The 23,947-nt window shown below is 34.5% G+C and overlaps 1 protein-coding gene across 1 annotated transcript in view; it reads right to left on the minus strand.

Moving 5' to 3' along the window:
- Positions 1-23,947, minus strand: part of LOC112035785 (uncharacterized) — a 43,183-nt gene that overhangs the window by 9,054 nt on the left and 10,182 nt on the right. The window contains exons 9-26 of the mRNA XM_065770802.1: positions 23,084-23,148; positions 21,886-21,973; positions 21,672-21,750; positions 21,459-21,567; positions 18,321-18,380; positions 18,069-18,187; positions 17,222-17,603; positions 16,949-17,133; positions 16,779-16,851; positions 15,490-15,640; positions 15,207-15,376; positions 14,077-14,427; positions 13,595-13,762; positions 9,817-10,110; positions 9,369-9,545; positions 6,617-6,880; positions 2,169-2,267; positions 1,896-2,080 (exon numbers count right to left, since the gene is read on the minus strand). Coding sequence (XP_065626874.1) covers positions 1,896-2,080; positions 2,169-2,267; positions 6,617-6,880; positions 9,369-9,545; positions 9,817-10,110; positions 13,595-13,762; positions 14,077-14,427; positions 15,207-15,376; positions 15,490-15,640; positions 16,779-16,851; positions 16,949-17,133; positions 17,222-17,603; positions 18,069-18,187; positions 18,321-18,380; positions 21,459-21,567; positions 21,672-21,750; positions 21,886-21,973; positions 23,084-23,148 — 3,019 coding nt within the window. The remainder of the gene's footprint in view (positions 1-1,895; positions 2,081-2,168; positions 2,268-6,616; positions 6,881-9,368; positions 9,546-9,816; positions 10,111-13,594; positions 13,763-14,076; positions 14,428-15,206; positions 15,377-15,489; positions 15,641-16,778; positions 16,852-16,948; positions 17,134-17,221; positions 17,604-18,068; positions 18,188-18,320; positions 18,381-21,458; positions 21,568-21,671; positions 21,751-21,885; positions 21,974-23,083; positions 23,149-23,947) is intronic.

Here is a 23,947-nt window from a genome sequence, read left to right on the forward strand (position 1 = left end):
TACTCATCAAAAGATAATATGAGGATTTGGGATCAAAACATAATTTGTTAGAGTTAGTTCTAGCTGTCGTTTATTTTAGCATATTAATTGTATTTCTAGCTGGAAACCAAATAGAAATAAGAGGTTCATAGTTAATGATTATTATAATCTTCTAGTGGGCTCTAATGATTTTTGTTTCCCCTAGAAAAGCATTTGGAAGTAGAAGATCCCTACTCAAGTGGCTTTCTTTGTCTGGACTGCTGCTTTAGGAAAATTCTTGACGATTGACAATTTACGAAAAAGGAAGGTTTGGATTTTGAATTGGTGTTATTTGTGCAAGTATAATGGTGAATCGGTTGACCATCTCTTTCTTCATTGTCCGGATGCTATGGATTTGTGGTCTATGGTTTTGGGTTTATTTGGAGTAAGTTGGGTTATGCCACAATCAATTGTGGGGCTCCTAGCTTGCGAGCAAGGCAAACTTTGACAACAAAATGGCCATATATGGTTACTTGTTCCCCATTGTTTAATGTGGTGTCTTTGAAAGGAAAGAAATAGTAGGTGTTTTGAAGATAATGAAAGATCCATAACAGACCCCAAGTTATTTTTCTTTAGAACATTATTGGATTGGTTGTCTGCTTTGCAAAACCAATCATTCTCCTCTTTTCTTGATTTTCTTGATTCTTGTAATTTTTGTACTTGATTTGTTGGCCTAGGGGGTCCCTTTCTTGATATCAATAAAACTTATTACTTATTAAAAAAAAAAAAAAATTTGATTGGTACACCATCGTGTGCTAAGTTTGCTTTTTTGTTTTTTCTAATAAAAAATTTCATTAATTATCAAAATAAATAATGTATTAAATGAAATGAGGAGACACTAAGGAATATAGTAAAACTTGGATCCAAAATTGAATCGTTGCTACTACCCAAAATTTTGTGCAACATTGTAAATGTAAAAGGATTTAACATTCCTTTCAAATGTGCCACGTTAAGACAATACCCAAACATTTCACGCCAAGTTCCTGAAACCCAATAAAATAAATGAAACAAACTGAACCTTTGAAATTTGCTGAGTTTATTATGTAGTGCAACTGGAAGGGACATAATAGGGCAACTAAAGGATTTTTTTTTTTTTTTGGTTAAGTTACAAACACATCTGATGGGTCTTGAAACTATGATCTCACCCACCGACTAGCACTTAAAAGGGGAGAAGGTACCAATTGAACTAGAGCTCATTCACAACAGGGCAAGTCAAGGATCTTGAACTTGAATCAATTGAATTGAATAAACACCTATGGACGTTATCTTTAGAAGTTTGAAGAAATCAAAGTTTCTTGTATTTTGGTGACCATCTGTTTCTTACTTGATTATGTCGCCCAGGGTTTTGTATGTAACATTACACACAAGTTAAGGGGCTTGCCCCAAACTTCCATACCTATCAATTCTTCAATTTTTTACAATTTGCAACTTTTTCTGTTTAAGTCATGTCCTTTATTGATCTGCTTAGCACTTACCATAAAACTAAAATTTGTAACCATAGTTATGTTACTAATAATTTGCACATAAAGATTTTGCCAGAATCTTACAACACTGAGCAGTATTTTATCATTATGTTTGTCATGTATAAATTACACATGCACCCAGTGTGTCCTACACCCACCCAAAACTTCCCCTCCATCCCATTTTATAGGAAAAGGAAGAGCCAGTTGAGCTATAACTCACTGCAGAAAGAGGTTTTTTTTTTTTTTTTTTTTTTTTTTTTTTTTTTTTTTTTTGGATAAGTAAGAAAGAGTAGTTTATATATATAAATTGAGAAAGAAAACAGGCAACACAAACTGCTATTAAATACAAAACAAATCCTTTTTCATCTTGAATGGATGCTAAAATACAGCACATGAATAAGCATGACAATATACCTGGTATTGAGGCCTACTCCAGAGCGTACCAATTGAGCAAGACGAGGAACCAATGGATCTAATGATTCAGTATCTACAACTTTTATGCATATGTCAAGAGTTTCCCACATTGGAGAGCCTTTTGCAATCGAAATTCTCAAATGTTCAAGCTTCTCTGTTTGTATTCCAACATTTGCTGCATGCAACTGGAACAGAAAAGTAAATAAATATATGAATAAACTAAACAGCATGAGCTGATATAAATGCAATAATGGCACAAAGATTATGTTATACCTCAACATAATTGAGCCCTTGGTCTTCAAGGCTTGATAAACTTTCCAGCATGCAGCAAACTAAATCAGATAAATGTGGACGAACTGCAATTCCTGCACCCTGTAAATAAGGCACAAAATCCAAGAGCAATTTTTAATAAAAGGGGATATGTAGTTTTTGACACAACCAATGAATGAAAGAAATTAATGGCTTACACCTTGGTTATTGATTAACAAGTAATGTATACTAATTAAACATGTGACAGCTTGAAAGTTGTACTACCAGAATCAGTCACTTAGGAACAAATGAAAAATAAAAAATAAAGCACAAAACCTTATAAAGTTCAAACTGCATATGCAAAAAAGGAGCTGTTAAACCAATCCACTAAAATCATATAAAACATCAAGATCTTATATCCTTCTACAAGTCTCCTTTATGTCCACTATAGTAAACAGAACAATTGACCATATCCCACTGGGCATTTGTGTTGCCAAAAGCTTAGCATCTGACAACTTATATCATTATAATGGGGGAGAATAGAGTGAACATGCTTGTCATGTCCTTCCCACTAATCATTTATGCGCTTTAACATAGTAAAACCTTGATGCCTGCTAGATTTTATGTGATGCTTAATGATAGAAAAGTTGATCCTAGCAAGGTCTTGAGCAAATCAATGGTAAGTGCAGCCTCCACCCCACTTCAACATTTCTAATATCATCAAAGTGAAACAGTTATTGCTTTACTACACAACTGAAGAAGATGTTTCTGCTAGTATTCCAACTTGAGGACAAGTTTTTTTAAGAGGAGAAGTCTCTGATGCAGGGCATTCTCTGAACTGTTTTGAGTGGTTGTTACTTGTTTGTTATTTTGGGCTGTCATTTTGCTTAAGTAACCAGGATGTAAGGGGAGTATAGCCTATTATTTGTTCTTAGAGTATAAATAATAGAATTCCAACCCTTGTAATAAATTTTTCACTTGTAGAGAATTTCTTTTCCAATAACAGAGCCTGGCCTTATTTTTGCTCTTAAGTTCTCAACAAGCTAATCCTTCTCTAAACCCAAACTCTCCTCTCACTTCTTGAATCTGAAAGTTGGAAGCATTAGAGGGGCTATTGGAGCTAGAGCTCAATAGCTAACATTGCAAATATATTGACTTTACAATGAAATCCATGATTATAGAACAAAGAATAATAAAGTCAACAACCTAATTCCTTATATTAATGAATGAATAGAGTAAGGAAAAAGGTTCCTTGAGATCCTTGAAGGGAATATGAAAAAGCAATGGCAACATGTGGGTGTTGTGGAGCTTTTAGCTAGCTGAAAGGCAAGTTCAGCTAGTGTCGTAATGATTACCCATTGCCTCATGCGGGGTCTTTGGCGGGAAAGGAATGGTCAGACTTTTGAGGGTTATTAAAAATCTGTTCATGACCTGAAGCTGTTATTCCTCAAGACCCCGTTTGAGTGGACTAATGCTTTTGGGATGTTTTCTATTACTTTGCATGATTTGATTGATCAATGTACTTTAGCATTTACTTTTGGTGTACTGTTCTACAGTTCCTATGTATATGGGTGGCGCCCTTCTAATCTCTATTTTTTAATGAAATTTTACTTATCAAAAAAAAAAAAAAGGAATAAAGAAAAGGCAATGGCAACATAGTGAAATAATAAGGTTCGCATTGCAACTAATACAGCAAGTCAAACTAGCAATCTTCCATTTTGTCCTGTCTCCAGGTGCCAAGCCATCTGTCCAATTTCAATCTTGACTAGTTTACAAGATTGAATAGCCAAAACTTGTCTAGAACCTCGATTCAGTTGTTTTGCAAAAGATTTTAGGAGGGTATGTACCCATGTATCTAGAGGAACTTAAGAGAAGGATTTTCAGTTTTTTGCACCCTGTTTTAGTCTTCAGGCTACTAATCTTGTTAAAGATATGGGAGTGAAAAAAGTAATTTCAAAAAGAGAAGAAAAGGAAACATGCAGAGATCCACCAGGGGACATCAGAGATTTTTGGATAAGTGTTGAGATGGTCAAAGGCATGCCTTATAATAAATTGTTGAACAGTGAAGAAACATGCCACGAAACTGAGTACAACAGGAATGAGGATGCCAAAAGAAAGGCAATATGAAAAAATAGAAGACAAAATCAAAGGAGCTTGTTGTCAAGCTATAGGAGGCAACATGATGGTACAACAGTAGGAAATTAATTTAATGTGGACCAGCCCAGGTCAGTAATGCTTATGCCAATACAGTTAAGGAGAGATTTGATCCATGTTGAAGGTGCTGAGAGGAAAGGAGGGAAAAGAGTGGTTAAAAATGACATTATGGCCAACAATTCAAACAAGCATGAGGGTACAAATAATTAATATGGAGAAAACCTTCAATTTAATTGACCCTAGTTGTGGGGATCAAATTAATCACGAATGACAGAACCTGTCTCATAACTCAGTCTATACCAACTCATAACTCAATAAGTTAGTTGTTGCATTTTTGTTAAAAGTGTAAAGTCATTAGTGCATTTATGGATTTATTTGAAAGTATTTCTTAATATCGTTGGCACCTTTATTTGCTGTTGCTGTTGCCTAAAGAATAGTTGATGTTAGGTACAACATTTCTTTTTCATTATATCAACAACATATATTTGAATTAATTAGAAATAAAGTCTTGTTCATAATATCTTCTTTTTGCATATCTTTTTTTTTATAAATATTTATTTGCATATCTTTAGATACAGTTCTTCAATAAAGAATCCCCCTCCAAAGCCAAGCAAAAGGCTTATACAATTTGACAGTTCAGTGAGATTTAGTAATAATGGGATGGCATTTTTTGACCTAGTTGGGGCAGCAAACACAATGATACTATACTGTACGACAATAGTACTAGAGCTTTCTCCCATTTAGAGGACACAAGCAATTCCACCTCCTCGTATCAAGATTCCCACATCAACTAAAAACAAGCAGATATAATCCCTTTCCTCTTCTTGAAGTAGCCAAAGAATGTATATTGAATGTATTATCAAGATCAAGGATTGGTAAACCATTTAGGGCCAATTTGTTTAGACATGACTCAGTTTTTATAACTTAATACTCATAACTCATAACTCTAACTCAAATCTCATTACTCGTAACCCAAACCCCACTATCATTCAAAAACTCCAAAATTGTTGTTTGGTTACAAAAGTTAGTCACATATCTCAACTTTAAGTCTACTTTTTGCCAAAATGGTGAACCCACCCCACTGACACTACACAAGGGTTATGGTTGCTACCCACATCCATTTTCTTTTCCCCTCTTTCATATTCTCCCAAGTCCATCACCACCATCAATGGAAAACTCAAAACCCACCACTATCAACACCACCAACGGCCACAAAAAAAAAAAAAAAAAAAAAAAAAAAAAAAAAAAAAAAAAAATCCAACCATCAACTACACCACAAAAGGAAAAAATTTACAATCATCAATACACCAACAACCACACAATCCCACCTCCATCACAGCCCAAGCTTCAAACCACAACTACAAACACAGAAAACCCAAACACACTAACACAAAATCTTCAGATCGGTGATCCAAAATTGCCAACCCAAACCCAGGAATCCTTAGATGAAAGAACAAAATCACGAAAATAGGAGTGGGTTTCTGTTTCTGGGCATATATTTATGCGTGGATGAACATGGTGAGTGGGTCTGAAGAAGAAAGAAAGAAAGAAAAACTAGGAGGAAGAGGAGAAAAAAAAAAAAAAAAAACCGTTGGTGGTGAAGTGGGTCTGATGAAGAAAGAAAGAAAAAGAAAGAATGAAGAAGAAGAAGAAGAAGAAGAAAAAAAAAAAAAAAAGGTTGTTGGTGGTGGAGTGGGTATGAAGAAGAAAGAAAGAAATAGTAGGAAAAAAAAAAAAAAAGCCAATAGAACTCTGCAAAAGAAGAAAGAAAGAATGAAAAAGAAAAAGAAAAAAAATAATATGACACTGTTACTTGACAGTGACAAGTCAGGAGAATGGGTCCCACAAATTTGATTTTTTTACCATTTTGCCACTATCACTCATAATCCATAATCTGAAAACACCAAAATTGTGTTTTCAGTTTCCATCATCCAAACTCAAAATTTTGAGTGATGGAAACAAGCATCCAAAACCAAGCCAAACATTGCATCATTTGTGGGACCCACAAGTTTTGGATGATGGATCATGAAAATTGAGTGATATCACTCAGTTTTTGGACTATCCAAACTAGCTCTTAGCATCCAAGTGTTACACACATACACGGAAAACATTAAATATATATGCATGTAATTATACCTTGAATAGACAAGAATAATATTCCTATAAACAACTCAAAGTAACCTTTCATAATGAGACCTCAACTGTATTGGACAGTCTGAAAAATATTATTTGAGGTGCTATTTAAAAGCTAGTACCACATTAACAGAAAACTTAAGTTATTTTCACTAAAAAAAAGCATACTGTAACACAATGCTAACCTTCGCTAGTTTTGTAACAACTTCGATAGATGCTTTACGGATACTGTCAACTTTACTTAATATGCCTTCCACAAGCAAAAAAGGAAGAACAATATTCATGGCTTGACTTGCATCTGAGATTTCAGTTAAGGATGCATCACAAAGCCTCTTAGATAATGAAGTTACAGAACGGCATAATTTATCACCAGAAGTACGAACTGTCTCTTTTATGTCATCCATGGCTCGAAATGCTGCTGACCATAATTTCTTCAAATGCTTTCCGACCTACATGTCAAAAATATAATTAATAGATATCACCAAGCAGCAAACGCGAATGATATTCTAAAGATGCTGTACGTAGAAAAATAGGAACAATCTGAGTATAAGATGTATCAGACGGTATTGGATTCTGCCGAAAGTTGTCGATGAATTCACATCTCCACTAAAAGGAAAGAATGGCCATATTGTAGATGTATATACAAATACAGAAACTTAATCTTGTTTACTACAGTGGTAAAAAACGAAGAGTAAAAAAGGGCTTTTAATATTTCAGATTCTGCTGTGTATTGAACAAGATCAGGTTTGAGTGGACGACAGCAGCTGGGATGTTTTCCTTTTCTAATTTATCAGAGCTTATTGACTTTTGTAATTTTAGATCCTAGCTTGTTGAGCTGTTAGTATGCTGCACTATACTTTTTTTTAATAAATTTTTATTACCTATCAAAGAAAAGATCAGGTTTGAATCCAATTAGTTTAAGTCCAAATCACAGAAATGAAATGAACTTTGAATCCAACAGTAAAACCAAGATTCTCGATTGTAATTTTTTTTGATAGGTAAGAAAGATGTATTATCAAAGAACTGCTAAATGCAAATTAGCACAGAGCAAAACAAAAGGTAAAAAAAAAAAAAATTGAGAAAAGCAAGAACATAAAAGAAGCACTAATTGCAAAGGATTCTAGATTGTAATGCATCCATATCTATCTTATATAAAGAACAATGTACTTTTATTTCCCATTAATAAGGCCAAATCATTGTATAATTTTAATAAAAATATGGACAAAGTTTAGCTATAAAATTGGTTGTAGTATAAAGCTACAACCTTACTCAATATATTTTTATTGAAGATGAATTTTGACAAATAGATCATTGGATTACATCTTCTTCTTACAACCTCCATGCTTGCAAAATTTCTAGAAAAGTAAAGATCAATAGCTATGTCATCAATAAATTGTTTAAATTGCAAGTTTTTGTAGTTTAGAATTATGCATAAAATATAAGCGCTTATAAATCATATAGTAAATAATATCCAATTAACACAAAATTTGACATGTGTATTAAGAGAATAAAGAACATGTAATTCAACGGTTAGATTTTCAAAATATATAGTAATTTTTATTTTTATTGATGACAGAAATCATAAAGCTTACTTAATTTTGAATGTCACAAGGTAATGAAGGAGTAGATGATCAGTAGTCTCCCCATCCCTCTTACACGTACAACACCAATCTAAGTCTAATGATTATTCAACGCTTATTAAGGTTATCAAAAGTTAGAATTCTCCCCAAAGTTGATGTCTAAATGAAAAAGCTAACTTTAGAAGGAACTTTAGCCTTCCATAGACTCCTCCAAGGAAAAGAAAAATGGAACGTGGAATGTAAAATCTTATAATAGGATCCAACCTCAAAGACATTCGGTGAACAAGGGTTCTAAAAAAGAATATCCACCCCACTCTGCCTTATCAACACCATATAAAGTAAATTCATAAAAGAGGCAAAAGAAACCATTTCCCAATCATAAATCGGTCTAACAAAGCTAATACCCTAGTGGTAATAGCCCCCAAGTAAGTCAAACGATCTGCAGTGGTGGCCCATCACACCAAGAATCATGCCAAAAATTAATAGAAGAGCCATTGCCTACCTTGAAACTGTTGGACCGATGAAAACCCTCCCAACCCTTCCCGATGAATTTCCAAAGACTAACCCCATACGGACCTCGAATTCTGTTTCAGCACATCTTGAATATTAATTCTAGAAGTTGACACCACTCCATACTTTCCCCAAGGACAATCCAGTAATCAAATTGAGGCATGATATTTGCAGCTTATTGTAGTTACAAGCACAGGATAAGAGATACTAAAATTTTTTCAAACTCTACATTGCAAAAAAGTTTGTAAGGTGAGTTGTGGTCATTGGTGTTTTGTTTGTTTGGAATTCAATGGGTTATGTCACATAAGGTTATTGAGTTGTTTGAGTCTTGGCAAGGTAAGTACGGGAAACATCGCAATATAGATTTTTGGAGATTTGTGCCAAATTGCTTGATGTGTGTATTTGGAGTGAAAGGAATGCAAGATGTTTTGAGGGATGTGAACGGTCTTTGCTAGAGATTAAGTCTTTTTTCTTACATACTCTCCTTGTATGGAGTGTGGTTCAATTGCTTTTTTCTTGTTTTTCCTTTCCTCTTCTACTTTATCATTATAATTTTGGTTCATGATTTTTGCCCCTACAGTACATTCCTAATGTACTCAGGTTGGCTATTTTTTTTAATAAAATTTTTTGTTACCTATCAAAACAAATTGCAAGGTTTACTGATTAAGCCATGCCATACTAGAGTAATATTTAAAATTTTAAATTGAGTTCTGAATCAATATCCTAATCTTCTGAGAAAATTTGGTTTACTAATACTGAGCAACCGAAGCAAGGATTGTATAGGTTACAACGTCAAACGTGAGTTTACAATATACTAGGACAAAGAAATGAATATAGACCTCCTCACCTGATCAAATTTTCGTCCTTGGATGATATCTGCAAGGGCAAGACAGGATGCCTCACGTGAACGCCAAAGCCTCGATCCACATTGTATTAACAAATCATCAATAATGAGGTCCAAGTTTTCATCAATGGTTTTCTTTGAGTCTGTTACTAGTGACTTCCAGATGTGGGCCATTGCATCCTAAAACATTGCAAGAACAACAGGCAATGAGAAAATGACATTACTAACATTAATTGGCCTAAAGCAAACGACAATATTAAGATATACAAGTTAGTATGCTCATTTGAAAGAGGGGGGAAAAGGAAACAAAATACTCGCAGAAATATACGCATTAAAGTGTATGTGAAAATACAGAATGCAGCTGAAAATATTTACATTTTTAAGTTACAAACTACATCCAGTATAGAATAGAAATTCATAAATATAAATCAGAGCGCTCAAAAATGTGTACCTGGACATTTTTATCAGGATCATATTGGTAACGTACAAGCCTTGGAATCAATGAGCGTAAATATGGTGTAAGAGCATCCCCTGCTTGCTTTGCTATCTTGGAAAACCCAAAAGCTGCACCCCTCTTGGAATTCAAAGAAGCTTGATAATTAGCAAGATCCATAAACTTATAGATTAAGTCGGGTTGCCCCATCTCATTTGCTAAGCTGCAAAGCTCCTTATAAGTGCTCAATTTCCCTCCACTTAGATTTTCACCAATAGTCCCCTCTTGAAACACTTCAGAGTCTTCAACAAGCTGCATAAAAACTCAAGAACTTCAGACTTCAAAGGGAAGAGAGAGAGAGAGAGAAATAGAAGGTATCAGAACAGTAACTTTTATATATAAGGTATCAAAACAGTTACCTTGATGGCTCTTTTTCTCTTCCCTGAACCAGTCAGAGTGCTTACAAGTGCATTGACCAAGTTTTCCTTCATTGCTGCATCACCAATTTCATACACAATACTCATGCCATGAGAGGCCAACTCCTGTGTAAGTTCATTCTGTTCACCAAGTAAGTGTGAGAAAGCCTCCTGCATTCATATGAAAATGTTTTATACTCAGAAATCCAATTATGGTATTACAAGAAGCTGGAAAGAATGTTTTAACATCAATGCCTCTTTGGTGTTTGCAAGAAAATGCAGCCGTATAGAATTGTCATTGGCAGCATTAGCATTTGCAATTTGTACTAATAACAACAAAAAAACCTTAATCACAAAACTTTGGGGTCAGCATGCGTTTATTCTTCTTGAATTTCGGTACAATGCAAACAAGTAACTTTCAAAGATAAGAAAAAGGGGGGGAAATAACACTATAGATATTTTTGACTTGTAAAGGAATGGCAAACCTGAATTTCAGGAAGCATTTTTTGAATGGCTGGGTGATGGCCAGCATACATTGTAAGTGATAGCAACCAGACAGTTCCGGAACAGCGCTCTTCTTTTCTGGTACTGTATAAAAGAACGTCAAAAAGCTTTCTAGTAATTGCATCTCTAACCAAGGCATGACAATCATCATTCACTTTGCCTTTCTCAACAGGGCCATATTTTGCAAGTGACGAGGTCACATCTCCAGTAAGGAAATTTGAAAACATGGAAAGTGAAGTATAGTTAGTTTTGAGAATCGCATCAGCAGTCACAGGAACACCACCCCACAAAAATGATAGAGCCTCCCCAGCAGCAAAGAGGATATCTTCAACCTGTAAAACTCCAAAGTTGTAATTATTAGGGTTTTTCCAATCTCATCCACTAGGGTACAACTTAATCCAAAGCAACCTAAGAACTGAACAGAACCAATCCCTTGGTTTAGTTTGGTTCAGTATTTAAGCCATTTTTGCTTGGTCACAAACTCCTTATTCAAGAAAAAAACAATTAACCAAAGTTACTCAAATTTAAAGATTAGAGGTTGGAGAATAAACGCAACCTGAGAATCATCCTTATTTACATGACATAAAAGGCCTATGAATGTGCTCATTGCTTCAAGTTAGAGATTTTTAACTTATCACAAAGCATAAAACGCAACAAACAACCCATTTCATCAAAATTTGATTACAATGAGGAACAAAATCCTCTTACTAATTTGTCCTTTTCTCTTAGTAGCTTTTTTTCCCTTTTTCTTTTTCTTTTTTTTTTGATAAGACAAAAATTACAATAATCTAAGAAATTAAGAAAGGATGAAAAGGATTGGTTCCGCAATGCAGCCAACCAATCCATTAAAGTGCTAAAGAAAAATAGCTTCAAGTCTGATATGGATCTCTCCTTATCTTCAAAGCACCGACTATTTCTCTCCCTCCAAAGGCACCACAATAAGCAATGGGGAACCATAAGCCATATAGACCCATTTCGATGACGGTCAAAACTGCCTTGCCAACATGCTAGAAGCCCCACTACAGATTGCGGCATAACCTAGCTCACTCCAAACAACCCGAACACCATAGCCCACATATCCATTGCAACTGGACAATGAAGAAAAAGATGATCAACCGATTCCCCATTACACTTGCACATGTAGCACCAGTCTAATATCCAAACCTTCCTTCTTCGTAAATTGTCAATCGTTAAGCATTTCCCTAAAGCAACAGTCCAAACAAAGAAAGCTACTCGAGAAGGGATCTTCTGCTTCCAAATGCTTTTCCAAGGAAACCAATAGTCATTAGAGCCCATTAAGAGATTGTAATAATCCCTAACCGTGAAGCCCTTCTCTCGAATAGATTTCCAGCACATCTTATCCTCACCAAGCCCTCTAACCGACGCACCATATATGGTATCCATGAAACTATCTAGTGCCTCAAGTTCCCGGGCATGTACACCCCTAAAGAAACTTACATCCCAAAACAGGATTCCGTTATCAAACTTCATAACCTCAGCCACACTAACCGCTTGATCTCGGCAAAATCTAAACAATTCAAGATAGCTGACTACAAGAGATGTTTCTCCACACCAACGGTCTTGCCAAAATTTCACCCTAGACCCATCCCCAATATCATATAGAATGTGGCGAGAGAAAGTAGGCCATCCCCGACTAATATTTTTCCACAAGCCAACACCATATGGACCATTAGTAGGCCTAGTACACCAACTACCCCATTCACAACCATATTTCACGGCTATCACTTGCCTCCAAAGGGCAGCCCTCTCCATCCCAAATCTCCATAGCCACTTCCCAAGCAAAGCTTCATTAAAAAGTATTACCTTTCTTATCCCCAAACCACCCGAAGCAATGGGAGTGCAAACAGTAGCCCATTTAACCAAATGGAATTTTGGTTCATCACCAATGCCACCCCATATTTTTCCCTTTTTCTTTTTCCTAATTTGTTTTCCATCTTGGCTTTTTCTTGGGTAATCATGATAATGATTTCCACTCATCAAGATTTCCCACATATCATATAGAAAAAATAATAATTTTGACCTGAACCAAACCAGGATTTACACATATTGGGTTGGATTAATTCTACTTCATAGGAGTAATTCCATGTTAGAAAAAAGAGAAATGACCGCCACTGGTCTGGTTTTGGTTTGAGGCTAAATTCATCCCTTACTGAATTTATTGTATCCAGATTTGTTTGTATAAGTTTTAAAGAATGAAAAAACCATGCTAGATAATATTTACAAGCAGTCCAATGCGTATACAAGCACATTAGCTGATTAAGAAATTACACCTACCTTAGACCGGCTAAGACTGAAAATCAAATCAAGGGCGATATTTAGATGTGAGGATGCTGTTTCCTTTACACATATATGTCCAATGGAAATAACAATCTTCTGAATCGCTTTAATATCATCACCAGAAAGTAGCTTCCTCAACTTTTCATGTAAAACCGTCAGAATGTCAACTGCATTTAATAAATGGGTTTATGTGATACCTCAAGTATAGCTGTAAAGATATAACAAAAATGAGCGTAAATATGGTGTAAGAGCATCCCCTGCTTGCTTTGCTATCTTGGAAAACCCAAAAGCTGCACCCCTCTTGGAATTCAAAGAAGCTTGATAATTAGCAAGATCCATAAACTTATAGATTAAGTCGGGTTGCCCCATCTCATTTGCTAAGCTGCAAAGCTCCTTATAAGTGCTCAATTTCCCTCCACTTAGATTTTCACCAATAGTCCCCTCTTGAAACACTTCAGAGTCTTCAACAAGCTGCATAAAAACTCAAGAACTTCAGACTTCAAAGGGAAGAGAGAGAGAGAGAGAAATAGAAGGTATCAGAACAGTAACTTTTATATATAAGGTATCAAAACAGTTACCTTGATGGCTCTTTTTCTCTTCCCTGAACCAGTCAGAGTGCTTACAAGTGCATTGACCAAGTTTTCCTTCATTGCTGCATCACCAATTTCATACACAATACTCATGCCATGAGAGGCCAACTCCTGTGTAAGTTCATTCTGTTCACCAAGTAAGTGTGAGAAAGCCTCCTGCATTCATATGAAAATGTTTTATACTCAGAAATCCAATTATGGTATTACAAGAAGCTGGAAAGAATGTTTTAACATCAATGCCTCTTTGGTGTTTGCAAGAAAATGCAGCCGTATAGAATTGTCATTGGCAGCATTAGCATTTGCAATTTGTACTAATAACAACAAAAAAACCTTAATCACAAAACTTTGGGGTCAGCATGCGTTTATTCTTCTTGAATTTCGGTACAATGCAAACAAGTAACTTTCAAAGATAAGAAAAAGGGGGGGAAATAACACTATAGATATTTTTGACTTGTAAAGGAATGGCAAACCTGAATTTCAGGAAGCATTTTTTGAATGGCTGGGTGATGGCCAGCATACATTGTAAGTGATAGCAACCAGACAGTTCCGGAACAGCGCTCTTCTTTTCTGGTACTGTATAAAAGAACGTCAAAAAGCTTTCTAGTAATTGCATCTCTAACCAAGGCATGACAATCATCATTCACTTTGCCTTTCTCAACAGGGCCATATTTTGCAAGTGACGAGGTCACATCTCCAGTAAGGAAATTTGAAAACATGGAAAGTGAAGTATAGTTAGTTTTGAGAATCGCATCAGCGGTCACAGGAACACCACCCCACAAAAATGATAGAGCCTCCCCAGCAGCAAAGAGGATATCTTCAACCTGTAAAACTCCAAAGTTGTAATTATTAGGGTTTTTCCAATCTCATCCACTAGGGTACAACTTAATCCAAAGCAACCTAAGAACTGAACAGAACCAATCCCTTGGTTGAGTTTAGTTCAGTATTTAAGCCATTTTTGCTTGGTCACAAACTCCTTATTCAAGAAAAAAACAATTAACCAAAGTTACTCAAATTTAAAGATTAGAGGTTGGAGAATAAACACAACCTGAGAATCATCCTTATTTACATGACATAAAAGGCCTATGAATGTGCTCATTGCTTCAAGTTAGAGATTTTTAACTTATTACAAAGCATAAAACGCAACAAACAACCCATTTCATCAAAATTTGATTACAATGAGGAACAAATTCCTCTTACTAATTTGTCCTTTTCTCTTAGTAGCTTTTTTTCCCTTTTTCTTTTTCCTAATTTGTTTTCCATCTTGGCTTTTTCTTGGGTAATCATGATAATGATTTCCACTCATCAAGATTTCCCACATATCATATAGAAAAAATAATAATTTTGACCTGAACCAAACCAGGATTTACACATATTGGGTTGGATTAATTCTACTTCATAGGAGTAATTCCATGTTAGAAAAAAGAGAAATGACCGCCACTGGTCTGGTTTTGGTTTGAGGCTAAATTCATCCCTTACTGAATTTATTGTATCCAGATTTGTTTGTATAAGTTTTAAAGAATGAAAAAACCATGCTAGATAATATTTACAAGCAGTCCAATGCGTATACAAGCACATTAGCTGATTAAGAAATTACACCTACCTTAGACCGGCTAAGACTGAAAATCAAATCAAGGGCGATATTTAGATGTGAGGATGCTGTTTCCTTTACACATATATGTCCAATGGAAATAACAATCTTCTGAATCGCTTTAATATCATCACCAGAAAGTAGCTTCCTCAACTTTTCATGTAAAACCGTCAGAATGTCAACTGCATTTAATAAATGGGTTTATGTGATACCTCAAGTATAGCTGTAAAGATATAACAAGTCCAGTACAGTAAAAGCAATCCATGAGGTTTCAGCAAATGCACAGAAACTTCACCTGAACTAGAATCATTAATAAGTGGAGGCAATGAAACACGCAGCCCAATATGACCTAGTGCCTGCATTGCAATTGAGGCCAGTGTAGCAGTCTCTGAAACAACAACATCAACCAGGCACTTAAGAGTAGTCTGAAACAATGTCTCTGGAATCTGTCAAAATATTTAAGAGAATTACAAATGCAAGTGAAAAAAAAAAATCAGATTTCAGTTTTAATTGATAAAGTAGCCTGCATTTAGAGAACAGAAATAATTAAAGTAAAAAATAACAGAAAATTTGAATCAGTACCAATAAATCTCATTGAGATGACACAAAATTATGTTGGATACATGTCAGTACTGAATAGAACATTAGACATTCATTTGTAAAATTTGGCAACTTACAATTGAGTGTACTGTTGGAACCTATCCAACCTCATCATAATACTATTCCATAACCCACAACCATAGTTCCTTGAACAAGTTTTGTACTCTATCCACCCCAGTCCTCCCATACTTCACGGCAGTTTGTGTGATTTTATTGACTCATTGTACTATTGGTCTATCGTGGTTCCCCTATGTACATCTGGTATACTCCATACTGGCCCCTTTGCAGTGTTAGAGCCAACCAGCCACTCCAACTTTCATACTTAGTACTCCCCTCCTTAATACTCCTCCCCATAACCCCCACCCCCCCACCACCATACCAAAAAAATAAAAAGTAAACCACCAAAGCCACTAACCTAAAAGCACCCTATTAAGAAGGAAGATTCCTAACAATAATTAAATTGGGATTAAGGCTTAGCTGTCTTCCTCTTCTTTCTACCCCTCACTGAATCTTTTTTCTTTTTTTCTTTATTGGCAAGTAAAACATTTTAGTAAGTAAAACCAGCATTACCCCATCCATGAAAAGTAAAGGAAAATCCCTTCCTTGACCGAATGGTGTTCAAATAAATCATCCTTCCCATTCCAAAGGAGATCCCTCTGGCATTTCTTAATCTATTAGAAAACTCAAGAGTGAGCTTATATTAAGATTGATATTCCTGCCTTTTCAAAGATACGCCTCTTCTAAGCAGCCAATCTCTTTTCAACAGCTGCTGCTGCCTTAAAAGGGGCCATAGTAGTAATACGGTATGTCATCAGATGAGAACACACATGGCAACCCAGCAACACCACCAAATTCCAAATACTATCTTCTTACCCAGAGGGTGCCCTCCCCCACCCACCCCCCCCCCCCAAAAAAAAAAAAAAAAGAAGAGGAAAGAATGAAAAAAGATACGTAATAACATAACAACACAAACATCCAACTTACAGTAGGCGTTCTAGACATGCAATCTGCAGTAATATATCCTATTGCACATAATGCTCCGTGCTGAGTCTCAAACCTAAACAGAGAAAGAATAAATAAAAGACTGAGAAATCTAATACAATTTACATATTCTGTTGCAAATATCAAATTCCTTACAAGATAACCATACAAACCTTAACTTGTGTGTTCCACTGATTGAGGCAATCAGTTCATGAATAAAAGCAGATGCTGCAGGCATAGGAAGAGCAGAGGAAGCTATTCCAAGTAAGCGTGCAACAGATTCACGAGTATCCAAGTCCACATGACTAAGTAGTGCCTTCAGCCATGACAACTTAAGTGCATAGTGTGAAGCTATCATCTAGATAGAACAATAATACGTAAGAAAAGAAAGATGCAACAACAAGAACCAGTGAAGAAACAAAGCAAGAGAATCTGAGCTAACCAACCTTTGGAAAGTGACATGCAATATCTATCAATGCTTTGGAAGCATTGGCATGCAACTCAACAGAGCCTTCAAATGACATAGCATGCTCTAGTAATAAACACATTGCTTCCACTGAAGACTGAAATTCAGATGATCCTTCTAGAGAGTTGTTCAGTTCCAACTCTGACTCGAAGCACTTCAACAAAAATTTAATCATAGCCACATATGTTTTTGGTGGGAAAAGAAGCTTATGTTCCCTTGTTTCATTGGACTCTAACAACTTCGGTTGCTGCTTAAGAATATAATCTAGCATGACACCAAGTTTTGGGTATCGAAGATCAAGACTTTGAGTTATTATCCGTCCTTCATCTTTAACAGGAAAAAGGCCTTCAAGTGCCATTTCCCTAAAAAATTAAGGGGGATGTGAGTGTTATAATTTATTGATAAAAACTATCTGAGTTCTTTCTTCATCTGACAGAAGGAAATTACATTAACAACAAAACATCATCATCATGTACTTATCAAAAAAAATAATGGCATAAGCTAAAATTGTTAGATTTCAAGAAAGAAATAATACAAAAAGATGAGGTGTAGATATAACAATCAAAACGTACAAGACATTATGAAACAGAATGGCATAAATTGTTTTCCATTCAATCACTTCATTCTGAAAGCAAGATTATAAAGAAGTTGAATTATAAATCGAATGTAAATTTTATTTATTTTAAATTATTGCACACGCACACACACACACACACACACACACACATATATATATTTAAAGAGAGCCAGAAAAACAGACATAAGGAGAGAATTTTCTGCAAATTAAGCAGAGACCATTCCAAATACAAAATGAAAATTTACAGTACCTTATGTCCAACTTAGAATCTGCAGTTCCAAGGATACAAATAAACCGACTTGGGCAATGTTGCATATCATATAAAGAAGTAGCCCATCTCAGAGCACAGAACCGTACTTCACTTTTTTCCTGGTCAGCACCAATAAATTAGCCATATATGGTTGAGCAGCAAGTTTCTTTAATGAAGCATAGAAATTCTTATCCTCAAAGGAAGAACAAAGAGCAACAGACAAACGAAGTCAACAAATTAAAAGTGAGATACCTCTTGAGAACTTTTCAGTAAAAGAGTTTCCAAATCCCTTAGCACTGTTGCAGGGGCTTCCTGATGCTCAGATAATATAGCAGCATTAATTAGATTATTATAAAGGGCACGTGAAGCAGAATAATCAAAACAAAAAAGTTAATATCATAGAACATGGCTCAGAGGTACAGGTGCAAAGTGGTCAAGAAGTCAAATACTTCTGAATTGTAAGTTGTCAGCTTTATGAGCAAGCTAATTGTATTCACAAAAATGTGAACGCTTATGGTAAAGCATAGAAAGAGAATGTCCAACAAACAAGAAGCATTCAAGCCAACTAACCCACCCATCTTTGCCTCAAATAAACATTTGGAATATTTCTGACTGCACTGAGGAAGCTATGAGCATAAATAAAGTTTGAGAGTGCATAATGACAAAGAAACAGAATTTAACTCTTGTTTTTCAGTTTTTCAGTTTTTAGTGGCCTTCCACCTGCAACCCCACCACCCCAAACAAATCTCCATCTCTACAAAGACGCCTAACTTAAGCTTTAGAGCACTAACCAATAATATACTTAAATTGATTGTAGGTTATAACTTGTATTGCAAAAGAAGATATGAATAGTAAAATCCAAATCAAGCAGTTGGGTATAAATACCACTCTTTCTAGGAAGGAAGAGGGACTGCAATCAGTGATAACATATATTGGAAAGAATAGTTCACTTTCCACATCTTGAAATGGTTTTAAAAACCGGAACGGACAAAGAACCAAAAAAGGGACAGCTTATCAGTTTTGTGGTCCGACCAATGGTCTGACTGGTAACGTCATAAATAATTTAATTAAATTATAAAAATAAATAATAAGTCTTTTTATATAACTAATAAGCTAATAGTAGTAAATATGTTTAGTTAAAAATATATAAAAAAAATTTAAAATGATTTTAAGTAAGCTTTTAGATCTTATATTTACAAAATAAAAATACTAAAATATAACCAAAGACTTATTTAGTATATGAATTAATTAATTATATATAATATATTAATATTTAGTTAATATATAATTATTTGGTTATTTAATTCATAACTATATATAAATTTATGCTCATTTTCGTGTTTTTATATTAATGAAATGAGATGATACTATTTTTTTTTTTAAGAAAAAGAAATGTCATGATCACTCATGACTTCACGATTTATGACTAATGGAAAAAAAATTTACTACCTTGCATGCCAAAAAAACTGGTAACGTCATAAATAATTTAATTAAATTATAAAAATAAATAATAAGTCTTTTTATATAACTAATAAGCTAATAGTAGTAAATATGTTTAGTTAAAAATATATAAAAAAAATTTAAAATGATTTTAAGTAAGCTTTTAGATCTTATATTTACAAAATAAAAATACTAAAATATAACCAAAGACTTATTTAGTATATGAATTAATTAATTATATATAATATATTAATATTTAGTTAATATATAATTATTTGGTTATTTAATTCATAACTATATATAAATTTATGCTCATTTTCGTGTTTTTATATTAATGAAATGAGATGATACTATTTTTTTTTTTAAGAAAAAGAAATGTCATGATCACTCATGACTTCACGATTTATGACTAATGGAAAAAAAATTTACTACCTTGCATGCCAAAAATGTGGCACCACATGGAACACACAATTGAATGGAAAAAAATTTTAAAAAGCCTATAACCAATAGAAAACTGAAACGTGGCACACCATTAAATATCTCAACCTACCCCGACTTCTTTCTATGCTATCCCTCTATTTCGGCATCGGCATTTGCATTTCAGTTTCTTCAAATACCAATTTTAAACTTTCAAATGTTTCATACCAATATACCAACACTGAAGCAAACTGAAGCAGACAAGAGCAGCAAAAAAAGGCCTCAACTGAAGCACAGATCATATCATTGTAAAATTGTAAATCTGCTTCATCTTTGAGCTTCTTCCTCAATACAAAGATGGTAAGTTTGATGTTTTTGCCTTTTTGGGGTCATTGTGGCCGTTTTAGGCTTCACCACTTCAGACTCGAGCATTTTAAAAATAAAAATCTCTCTTCTCCTTAAATCTGAAACAACATCTCTCTCTTTTTTCTTTTTCTTTTTTTTTCAAAAACACAATAGCAGAAGTCTTTATGAAGAACTACTTAAAACCGGTTTAACCGTACCTGTTTCCGGTTTTGCCTGTTGAACCAGCAGTTTTCGGTTTTTTGCAGTTTCTCTCTTATTTTCGGTTTTTAATAATAACCGGACCGAATTAATGTCCGGTTCCCAGTTGAACTGGCTGGTCCAGTCCGGTTCGGTTTTTAAAACGATGCATCTTGAAAACAAGACCAAGAAATTGATTGGTTGGAGTAAATGTAAATGGTATTGATATGAAAACTCAAATTCAAAATATATTTGTAATAAATTTATAGTTGACCTTTTTTAAAAATTCAATGAATCTCATTATAAACATGGCTTCCACCATAATGTATTGTCAAATGTCAATCAAGTGAGTCAAAGATGTTGCCCTTTTGCATTTGTTGTTCTGGACAGGTCTTAGTGACTAAATGATGGTAACTATATCTAATTCTACATCAAATTTATTTGAGGTAACTTTTGGGCATATAACTTATACACTTCAATGGCTCTCTTTGAAATCCTTGTATAATATCTTTTTAACTAATATAATGGGTCTCTTTTAATCCTTCCATACTATGTCACAGATCTCAAAGATAACCTCTCTGACAATCACAATTGTCTATAAATGAGTTTGTCCAGGATTATAAATGAATCTCAGACATCCTTTCTCTCATTTGGATCAGTTGGAGAATGAGTATTCCGTAAATATAGGAATAGTCTTAAACATGATTCCCATCATGAGCATTTTCCTTAGAAAATAGCAAGGGTAGATATTAATACTAAAAAATACACCTTAATAAATAAACAAAACAAAACCTTCCCTGCCACTGAACCAACCAGTATCACGTAGCAATAGTTCAATTGACAAAACCACAACAGAATTGCTAAAATTAAGTTCACTAAAGTAGTGATGAGAAACAACAGCTTTGTGAATTAATTGCCACATCAGCGAAAGAGAATTTATTAATGATATATTCAACCCAGTGAAAAAAAAAAAAAAAAATACTAGCAAACCTTGTATGCTGCAGCAAGGGAATTGGTTGCTTCTTGAACAATGAAACGAAGAGACTGATCCTCTACTTTCAATGCATCAAAAAGACGTAGAGCCATGTCGATCTTACCACTGAGGAAAAAAAAATAGCCATCAGAACTTTTTCCCCTCGTACACAATGTTAAGATATGCCTAATGGGGGTCACAGAAGAAAGCAGAAAAGTTGGGTGATGAACCTGAAAAGTTGAGGCATGCGCTGTGCTAACAACCCAATTGCTTGAAAAGCAAAAGTCTTGGTGTCCCTAGCAGTAGCATCTGGGTGAATTTAGTACACTAGATCAATCAGAATGAAGTTCTACAAAGCCTAATAAAATAAAATTTTATACATACATACATAAATACACACACACACACATATATAAGAAGTTCAAAGAACTTCAAATGCAGGACCTGATTTTGAATCTGAATAACTGTCAAGTGACTTCAGGATTCCAGTGAGTATAACTGGGCCAATAAGCTTAAGTTGATCAAATTTTGCCTGCATAAATAATTATCAAAATGAAGTGAGGAAGAAGAGCATCAAAATCTCTAATTTGGTGATGTGCAGAGGAGAGTGATTAATACACCAGTACGAAAGTGTGAGTTAATTTAGTTAAGAGAACAAAAGAAGTTAGGAAGACCAAAGATAACATAGTAGAAGTAGTTAAAAATGACATGTCAATTAAGGAAGTAACAAAAGTTATGACTTTGAATATAATAAAATGGAGGAAATAAATACATGTGGACCCAAACTAATCTTGTAGAGGATCCATAGCTGACCCCAAAAAATTTTATACAAAGGCCTTCTTCTTCTTGTTTTTGTTAATGTAAAGCAACAGCGACTAACAGTTGATGGTTAGCTATCCCATGCTCACATTTGCATTGCAATTGGGGCACGCGCAGCATGGGGTGTTTCACTACACATGATAAAGCTCCAACTTGAACAAGAAAAAACCTTTCTAATACCCAAAAAAAAAAAGACCCCCCATTGTTCAAACTTCAAAGGCTAAAATATGTTTTTCATCTGGAAATTTGATCCAAGTTTGATTTTCATTCTTCAATTTAAATAATCAAAAATCAAACAAACAAACTGCAATTTTTTCCCTGAATTTTAAAAAGTACCAATTGCTTCCTTCTCTCCTTCAGCTACTAAAGGAATTGTGTAATAGGCAAGCAGAATACTAACACGGCACATTAAAAAGTTGAGGTTGGTGATGAATAAATTATGAAATGACAAAATTGATACCTTTTATATTTTCCACGAAATTGCAACTTTTTACATTTGGAGGACGAAGATTGAATTTAGATCAAATTTCAGAGACAAAAGTGCATTTCAACCAAAACATATTAAAATTGACATGATTCATGGCAAACATCAATTAACTTGTATACCAAACACACAAAATCTCTTAGTCATTAAAACCTCCCAACATATGTAATTTTAGATGTATGCTAGTGTAGGAAACTAGAACCAAAGGTTTGATCATAGCCCACAAGATGTAGTATCTAACATCTAGAACTTATAGTGGGAACCACAAATAGGAACCTGCACTAGCATGAGCACTCTTTCAGAACACCAAAGAAAAAGAAGAAGTTAAAAGTTCCTTACGTGTTTAAATACCCAGACAGTAAACTCCATTCCCAACTGCTTCAACCTTGATGTGGTACCATTTCCTATCACATTTAAGAATTCAGGAAACCAAAGAAAAATAAGCATAAGGACATCCTATCACACAATAAACATGAAATTACCAAAATTTGAAAAGAAGATAAAAGTAAATCTTCCCTTTTATGACCAAGTAGTCAAAACGATGAGGATTAGATAAACTATCACAAAATACAAAAATCCAAAACCTTGGATATGACATTTATATGACACTGCATTATTAAAGTAATGTACTTATACATAAACCCTACAAATTGCAGTACCAATCAGTATTTCCTGTTCTAAAAAGCATTTAGCCTTTCAAGCTCCTTTGCCCAAAGTAAAGTGTTCAATACAAAAGGATGGCATGAAAATGGGGTTGCTGTTAGTTTGTATGTTATTTACAATTTTAGCAATATGAAGATTTATGTGTGACACCAATGGCATCAAGGCTTACATGGTTTTCAAAATCAAGTGATAGGTATTTGTGGTTAAATACTTGTGTACTCTGGCAGAATCAGAAAGACTGCATGACAAAGGCAATGGAGATAAGGATAGATATAGATTCTTTAAAAGTCCGTGTTCCAAAATAATCTAAGGATGCATTTTTTTTCAAGATTATTTCCACTATTGATTTTTACCATATTCAATACAGATTACATTTTCTTTTATAAGTATTGATTCCATACAGATTACATAAGGCATGAAACACAGATCCTTTGTTATTAAGCTTGATGCTTCAAAAGGTGAGCAAAAAGTTAATGCGATTTTTTTACGAACATTGGAATGCATGTCTAGTGCTCATTGGAAAGAAATCAATTTCTGTGC

Source organism: Quercus suber, unplaced genomic scaffold (genome assembly GCF_002906115.3).
Source record: "Quercus suber isolate HL8 unplaced genomic scaffold, Cork oak 2.0 scaffold_36, whole genome shotgun sequence".
Classification (NCBI taxonomy): domain Eukaryota; kingdom Viridiplantae; phylum Streptophyta; class Magnoliopsida; order Fagales; family Fagaceae; genus Quercus; species Quercus suber.